The sequence below is a fragment of the Jaculus jaculus genome, chromosome 21 (assembly GCF_020740685.1).
Source record: "Jaculus jaculus isolate mJacJac1 chromosome 21, mJacJac1.mat.Y.cur, whole genome shotgun sequence".
NCBI lineage: Eukaryota > Metazoa > Chordata > Mammalia > Rodentia > Dipodidae > Jaculus > Jaculus jaculus.
The window spans coordinates 9,013,747-9,022,427 of record NC_059122.1 but is presented as its reverse complement, the minus strand read 5'-3'; the positions used below and the strand labels follow the sequence as shown (position 1 = coordinate 9,022,427).

At 49.0% G+C, this 8,681-nt stretch overlaps 1 protein-coding gene across 1 annotated transcript in view; it reads right to left on the bottom strand.

The window, feature by feature from the left end:
- Nucleotides 1-417: 417 nt before the first annotated feature.
- The window catches only part of Oma1 (OMA1 zinc metallopeptidase), a 41,373-nt gene continuing 33,109 nt past the window's right edge, over nt 418-8,681 (bottom strand). The window contains exon 9 of the mRNA XM_045139290.1: nt 418-3,707. Coding sequence (XP_044995225.1) covers nt 3,492-3,707 — 216 coding nt within the window. The 3' untranslated portion in view covers nt 418-3,491. The remainder of the gene's footprint in view (nt 3,708-8,681) is intronic.

Genomic DNA, 8,681 nt, shown 5'->3' with positions numbered 1-8,681 from the left:
ACCAATGCTTTTAGTCTCCTTGCTAGAGTTCACAGACTCTTTACTTGTGATTCGCTATCTGTCCAGGAGGGCTGCCGGGCCTTTTGCATAACTACCTTTCAGTTAGCTGACTGCACAAGGTTTGCTAAGGTGACCGAATGGAAAGTTTCAGGCTGTATGGAGCAGGAAAACAGCTCTAGGCACCATAATAAAAGCAAGATCCCCAGTGCTGGAGGGATAGTTTCGCGGTTAAGGCGTTTGCCTGCAAAGACAAAGGATCCAGGCTCGATTCCCCAGGACCCACATAAGCCAGATGCACAAAGGGGCGCACGCATCTGGAGTGCATTTGCAGTGGCTGGTGGTGTACCCATTCTCTCTCTCTCTCTCAAATAAATAATAAAGTATTAAAAAAAAAAATAAAAGCAAGAGCCCCACATGAATGTTTCCTGGCCTAACCAGCCAGTTGCTTTTATTTTCTGTGTAAGGGAAAGTGCATTAAAGACAATTAAAGATTAAAGCTTTTGATTCTCAGATCTGGGCTGTGGCACTGGTCTGGTACTGGTCTCCTTGAGTTTCCACTTTCTTACCCATAAATGGAGAAGACTAGCAGGCGGGGCGGGGGTACGGGGGGTGCTGTGAATTCAAGGATATGCTGGTAAGGCCTTACCCTGATTATTGAATGGGTTGGTTATCTCAGAAGGTGGGTCTAACTCCCTCTAGTTTTAAGCATCAGAATGTGGAAAATGCTGGAAGCTCAGAGCACTCTCCAGACCAGGGGCATCACCACAGGTACAAATCAGCTTGGGGACAGGTGTGGTGATGCACCTGGGGGGTGGGGCTAAGGCAGGAGGATCATGAGTTTGAAGTCAGCCGGGGCTACAAAGGAAGTTCCATGTCTGCCTCAGGGACCGTGAGACGTCGTCTCAGAGAACGTGACAAGGCACAGAGGCGGGACTGCGCTGAAGAGCGGCTCTCTGTATACCGAGCAAACAAGCAGGGGCTGCGCTTAAAACATCAGCGACCCAGCTGAGCGTGGTGGCGCACGCCTTTAATCCCAGCACTCGGGAGGCAGAGGTAGGAGGATCGCCGTGAGTTCGAGGCCACCCTGAGACTCCATAGTGAATTCCAGGTCAGCCTGAGCTAGAGTGAGACCCTACCTCAAAAAACCAAAAACACACAAACAAAAATCAGTGACCCTGGGCACTAGACAGAATACGTGTCCTTAGCTCGCTCCCCCAAGAGAAAAGACTGGCAATTTTGTGTTGCTTCTCTGTAGTACCATCCAAAGGGGAATAACTATGAAGGGAATTAAATTCAATTTGTTTCTGTGTAAGAACGAGTTTCCCCAGCAAATGTATTCTTAAATACAGAATGACTGATCCACCATCAGTCCTACAAAACTATGGTTAGACTTTCATCTATTGGACTATTTTCTCTAGAAACCTTCAGGAACATCAGTGTATTTTATAGTTTTCCTCTTCATGACACTCTCTTAATGGCTTTACATGCTATGGAGTGCTTGCCACAAAACTACGGTCACCAGGAGGGTAAGTAAGGAACACTGTGGAGAGCAGTGACTGGGAAATTCTCCCTGACAAGTGTTGTGTTGTATGCAGATCAAGAGATCCCGTATTCACAGTCTAACATAAGCTCTGGGGAGCATAAGCAGGCCCCAGATTTGTCTTCTTGACAACGAGGCAAACGTGCCGTCTAAGCAGGAGACGCAAGACTCCATGGTCCTTCGGGAAGGGTGGCCTGCTCCGCTCCGCTCACTGCTCTGTAAGCATGTCTGGCCCGGGGCTTGTGCGCGGGGTCCTGTGCTGCGGCCCACCGCGAGCTAATAAGCAACTGCCGGGCAGCCGCAGCGTGCGCCTGGCCATCGGCCGTTAGTCCTGGCTTCCCGGGAGCCGTGCAAACGCAGGCTGGTCATCAGTTTTGCTCTGTCTTGTTCTGTTTTTCGCAGTAGGGTCTCGCATTAGCCCAGGCTGACCTGGAATTCACTGTGCAGTCTCAGGACAGCGATCCTCCTACCTGGGCCTCTGAAGGGCCGGGATTAACGGTGCATACCACCATGCCCAGCCAGTTTTGCTCTTTCTAGGAGAGAAGAAATTGGGTGTGGTAGTAAACCTCTCCACCCCCACAGGGATGTGGAGTGAGTGAAATAAAATTAGGGGTCAGCTCACAGTTACTCAGCAAGAAGTAATTTCATTCACTAAGAAGGGATTCATTATATATTTCAAGAAAAATGTTCCTCTTAGAAATAAGTCAAATAGGGCTCAGCTCATAGTAGTTACTCAGCAGGAAGTAATTCCGTTCACTTTCAATTCACTAAGAAAGTTCTCATTATGTATTTCAAGAAAAACGTCCCTCTTCTAAATAAGCAAGCGTGACCTAAGTAGCACCGGCCTTCGCCAGCCTGGGTGCTGAACAAACAGGGGCTGGGGATATGGCACGAGAAGTGAAGTGCTTGCCACACAACGCTCAAGAGCTGAGCGCGTTGCATCACCGGCACCCACTGGGCACCTGTGCCTGTCATCCCAGGGCTGGGACAGAGATGGGCGATCCCTGGACTTCCTGGCTGGCCCTGGACCCTGGCCAGTGAGCTCCAGCTAGTGAGAGACGCTGTCTCGAGAAACAAGATGGGGAGTGATGAAGGAAGACTTCTCGTTTACACCCCCTCACGTGTCCAGTTTCTCTTTCAGGATTGGATGAACGATAACCCGTATTTTAAAACACACTTGTGCGGACCAGCCTGGCCCCGCTGATGGTGTGTCTTGAGCATCTCTCGTCGTCTCTGCCGGTACCTCGTGGTCATCTGCTTGTCCGGGACAGCACCCGCTCCTGCGTCCTGGGAGGGGCCCTTGGGAGCCAGTGCTGCTCTTCCGGAGGACCTTAAACTGTAAGCCGCTGTGGAGCCACACTGGTCAGACTTCCCGGAAACGCTGCCCAGGCCTGATGACGACCCTGCACCCGGCGCTGCTCACTGGGTCACCTGGACCACAGCAGCGGTCCTTGCGCGTCCCCATGGAAACGGCTTCCTCTCCCTCTGCCTGCAGCTGCCCCTCCCGTCATCCACAGGCGAAAACCGGCGACTCTCCACTGGGGTCCTTTTCCACATAATCCCACCGCAGCGCAGACCATGTTCTGCTCACAGATGAGCCCAGACTGCCGGTCCCCACCGCACAAGCCCCTGCATTTCCAGAACACGGGTGGACCCGGCAGAACCTCAGAAGATTCATCAGGTAGGCGGCGGCCTCTCAAATCCAAGGCAAGTACGAGGGAGACAGAAAAACGGAGAGTGAAAATTTATTCTCTGATATTTTTCTCACTGATATTTTAAAATAGATTAAAATATGGCAATTATTTCATGAAAAATAAAAACCTACAAGAACTTAATTATCTGCCATGCACATGATTTAACCTCGTTGTCTTTTTTTCAAATTTCAAACTTTCTTAAAGGGAGACTACAAATGATGTGTCCCTTACGCAGCCGGAGTCTCGTAAACGCTCGTTCAACGGCCGGCTCTTTTCTCCACGATGAGCGTCAGGGGGATCTGCGCCGGCGCCGGCCACTGCGTGGGCAGAGGGTCGACCGCCGTCTTCCCGCCGCCGCCTACGCATCCTTTCTCTGACTCCTCGAGAACGTGCTTCATGCTGAGTTTGAACAGCAGCCGAGGGTCTGGTCCAGAAAGTGGTGGGCAGTTACAGCTCTCTCTGACTTTGAGAGCCTATAAAGGAAGGACATCATGCAATTCTTCACATAAGAATAAATAAAAGAAAAGAAGATACTCTGTATGTTTAGGATGCAAAGAAAACTTAAGCATAATATAAGAAAGAGAAGCACAGATAAATTAATGGTACTTACTTTCCACGATTTGATCAATCGCTACTGTTTTATTTATTTATTTATTTCAGAGAGAGAGAATATGAAAGTGGGCACGCCAGGGCCTCCAGCCACTGCATACAAACTGCAGGTGCGTGCGCCCTTGTGCATGTGGCCTGCGTGGACACTGGGCGATAACCCGGTTCTCAGGCCTCGCAGGCGCGCGTCTTAACCGGCGAGCCCTCCCTCCAGCCCGGGCGGCGGTGCTTTAAACAGCAGCAGTGCTGAGTGCGGCAACCACCACGTGGCGTGCCGAGAACCCCAAGTCTTAGGGCAGCACGGTGGTTCCGGTCATCCTTGAGCACGCCGCCCAAATTAAAAAAAAAAAAAAAAAAAAAAAAACACCTCTCAGAGCTTTAAAACATATGTTTCACGTGTTTATTTGAAGCAGAGACAGGGGAGGAGGAGGAGGAGCGTCCACCAGGACCTCTTGCCACTGCAAACCAACTCTGCTTCTGCGTGCAGCTGGCTTTGCGTGGGCTCTGGGGAATCAAATGCAGGCCACCAGACTTCACATGCAAGCACCTTTAACTGCTGAATCATCTCTGCAGCCCCTACTAGAGATTTTTTTTTTAAAGAAAACAGTGGAATATATTTGTCTGATCATACTGGAAAACAAAATATCGGGCTGGAGAGATGGCCTAGCGGTTAAGCGCTTGCCTGTGAAGCCTAAGGACCCCGGTTCGAGGCTCGGTTCCCCAGGTCCCACGTTAGCCAGATGCATGAGGGGGCGCACGCGTCTGGAGTTCGTTTGCAGAGGCTGGAAGCCCTGGCGCGCCCATTCTCTCTCTCTCCCTCTATCTGTCTTTCTCTCTGTGTCTGTCGCTCTCAAATAAATAAATAAATAAATTTTTAAAAAAACATTAAAAAAAAAATATCTACCCAGCCATGACCTTTATGAGTGGGACTAATACAACAGAGAGGGAAAAACAAAATCACAACATTTTTTGGCTTTCATGTCGTCTTTACCTTATTGTATGGCAAGGTACCAGTATCTTTTACTTTTTATGAATGAAAATCTACCATAGTAATTATACTTTCCTCTCTCTAAAAGCGAGCAGTGCTTTGCCCATATTCACCCAGAATCCCCCTCACCTCCTCCTGGTCTTCTGCGCGCCCACTGGCAGCACACAACAGGCAAGGCCTTCACACCAGCCTCGGGGCTCCGCTTCGGCGGGACTCCTTGCCATGAAGGCTCTGCCCGTCAAGGGAGTAAAGCTTCTCACTGTACGTGCAAATCGAGATTTGGGGTTCCTTTCCACAGTTTTCCACACGTGAGAAAGTCTTATTAGGAGACAGGGGTCATTTCATTGGCTTTCCTTTATGTAGTGATTATTAGATCAGATTAAATGAGCATGTAGTGAAAATAATTAAGGACCCTGAAGTATATCATAAATCTTTTGAATAAACAACAGACTATCCTTCAGCTGTTATGGCGTGAGAGTAATGAAAGTATTTATTTATACAGCAGCGGTCATTCACCACACATCTCCTTCCCTACATCTCATAACCTGCACGCCCGCCCTCCCGCAGAAGCCCACAGCCTCCCTGTCATGCAGACACAGTACGAGCTGAAAGCATCTCACCCTTCCTTATTTGACTCTCATACTTTGTCAGATTCTCACATCTGATTAAATACAGCTTCTCTCCTGTTACTGTTTCATGTCTGAGTACCTAGTAATCTAGCCAAAGAACCAAAAAGAGATATAGGGAAGCCTTTTTCTTCCCCTGACAATGAAGCTCAGGACACAATATGACTACAAGAGATCAAACTATGCCGCCCCAAGCCACCAAGGGCCCTCGCACCTGGATCAGGAAGGACGTGTGTGGAGCCCTTCCCTCCAGAGACCCTGCCCGCTTCACTTCGTGCTCTGCACAACACGTGCCACCTTCATGGGGACTTAACTGGGACAGCGGGCTTAAATTCCATCAGCTGGACTCCCATTAGGAATCCTCTTCCTTTTACCCTGAGTGTGCCATCTCCTCAAATTTGAAGCTAGGATGCCAACCAAGTCCCAGCACCCGCAGCCCCTTCAGCAGCCCTCTTCCCACAGGGCAGAGAGGGGAGGGTGTCAGAAAAGATCTCCCACTGGGGCTGAGAGCCAGGTTTAAGGTCCAGCACAGCCACAAGTGAATGGCGACACCTCATCCATGAAGCAGCTCCAGGCACTTCCCAGACTGAACCCAAACACCACCAAAAAAAAAAAAAAAAAAAAAAAACAAAAACAGGCAAGTGAAGGAACCACCTTAGTCAACAGGGCTCATCCTGGGGAAGCAGAGGAGGCTCAACATAAGGAAATCGGTAAGTGAATACATCACACAACAGCCACAAAGACAGGACCCACACGATCATATCAATGGATGCAGAAGAGGCCTTCCACAAAACACAGCACCCCTTCCTGATGCAAACAGGAGAGCAGCTAGGGAGACGGCTCAGCAACCTGCTTACAGACAACTGCTACCATGAGAACGGGAAGAAGCTAGCCAGGAGTGACGGCGCGTCGCCTGGGTGCACGGGTGGGGGGTGACAGAGGCCCGAGGCCAGCCTGAGCCTGGTTTACACAGTAAGGTCCACGTTCCAGGCCAGAGCTAAACAGGAAGAGGGGAAGAGAGGGAGGGAAAGACACTGTCTGAGAACAACAAAATGATCAAGTCTTGTAATATGCAACAATGGAGATATGTTTCACTTTCTTTTTCTTTTTAAAATATTTTTATTTACTTATTGATTTGCAAGGAGACACAGAGAGAATGTAAGCTTGCCAGGGCTTCCTGCCACTACCTATTAGCTCCAGGTACACGTGTCACTTTGTGCATCTAGCAATACACGGGTACTGGGGAATCAAACCCAGGCTGCCAGGCACTGCAAACAAGCACTTTAAACACTGAGCCATCCCTCCAGACCTTTTCTTTCTTTTCTTTTCCTCCCCCCCCCCACTCTTTCGTTTGTTTTTCAGAAGCAGCCTCATGCTAGCCCAGGCTGGCCTGGGATTCACAGGGATCCTCCCACTGGCTCCAGGGCTGGCATAAAAGTGTGTGTGGCCATGCCCGGTTTCAATACAGATGAGTCTGAAGAACGCCATCCTGTAACCTTACACGCGGAATGTAAAATGGCACAACCCTAGGAAGTGTGAGACCAGTGACCGCCAAGGGCTGGTGCAGACGAGCAGAGGTGAGGAGACGGCCAGCCAAGCGGGCGGGCGTTTCACTCACACCAGCACACCACGTTCTAAAGGGCTACCGTGCTGCTATAACCACAATCAACCATATCGTATACCGAAAACTGCCAACAGCGAAGGCTGGGTCGTTACCCTCCAAAGTCAGTACATGAGGCAATGGATCTGTTCATTTCACAGCTCATTAAAATACTAAAACATCATTTTGCACCTTATAGAAAATGGTATTTTTGCTTTTTGTTTTTTTAAGGTAGGGTCTTGCTCTAGCCCAGGCTGACCTAGAATTCACTATGCAGACTCAGACGGGCCTTGAACTCACAGCAATCCTGCGATCTCAACCTTCCAAGTGCTAGGATGAGAGGCGTGTACCACCACACATAGGCAGCTTCTAGGATTAAAACAAATGAATGATAAACACACGGGTATGATATTTTTCAAAAGCACAGGCCATCCTTCCTTCTCGTAACCACGTAGGTTTAAAGTCAAGCACCGGCAAACACCGGGATCCTTCTAGATGAAACAACTGCGCGCCCGCATGTGATAATAGCTTAATGCAGGGAGAGGAAAAATTCACGCCAGAGGAGCTGGTGGTTAGATTACAAGCTCACCCTGAAAACAGAAAGCACGACATTTTTAGGGGAGGGTAGACATCATTGCTCTTTTTCAACAGGTTTCCTAAAAGGGTTGCTGCTGTTGCCTTGCCTTAAAAAGCCGTTTTGTGCTAACGGCTCATGCATTCCAGCCTTACGCAGAGCGCCGTGACAACTGCGCAGGGGCGTTTCTCAAGGTTGGCACAGTGTCCCGCCAACCACAGCTGCTGCCACCCTTGCCTGCTCCACACTCTCCACGCTAGACAACACGAGACCCCGGGAGGTGCCCAGTGGCCAGCAATGATGCTTCATGTCATGTTAAAGACACTGCCACTGGAGGAACAGGGACGCATGCATCAGCAGTTCGTCTGCAGTGGCTGGAGGCCCTGGTGTACCCATTCACTCACTCACTCTGCATGCAAATAAATAAATAACTTTAAATACTGCTATTTTCTTCTCATGATACAGTATTTATTTATCCAACTATAAATACATGAAAATTATTTACACAGGTGTTTACTCTCAGCAAAAAAAAAAAAAAATTTTTTTTTGATTAAAAATAGGGCCGGAGGAGCTGGAGAGATGGCTTAGTGGTTAAGCACTTGCCTGTGAAGCCTAAGGACCCCGGTTCAAGGCTTGATTCCTCAGGACCCACGTTAGCCAGATACACAAGGGGGCGCAAGCATCTGGAGTTCATTCACAGTGGCTGGAGGCCCTGGCAAGCCCATTCTCATGCTCATTCTCTCTCTCTCTCTCTCTGCCTCTTACTCTCTCTGTTGCTCTCAAATTAATAAAAATAAACAAAAAAAAATAGGGCTGGAGAGATGGCTCCGTAGTTAAAGTGCTTGTCTGCAAAGCTTATCGACCCAAGTTTGATTCCCTAATACCAATGTAAAGCCAGATGCACAAAAGGTCGCATGCATTTGGAGCTCATTTGCAGCAGATGGAGGCTCTTGGGTGCACATTTGTACTGTTTCTCTTCTCTATCTCCCTCTGCTTGCAAATAAATAAATAAAAATATTTTTAAGATAAATGCACCTATAGCCTGCCACTGAG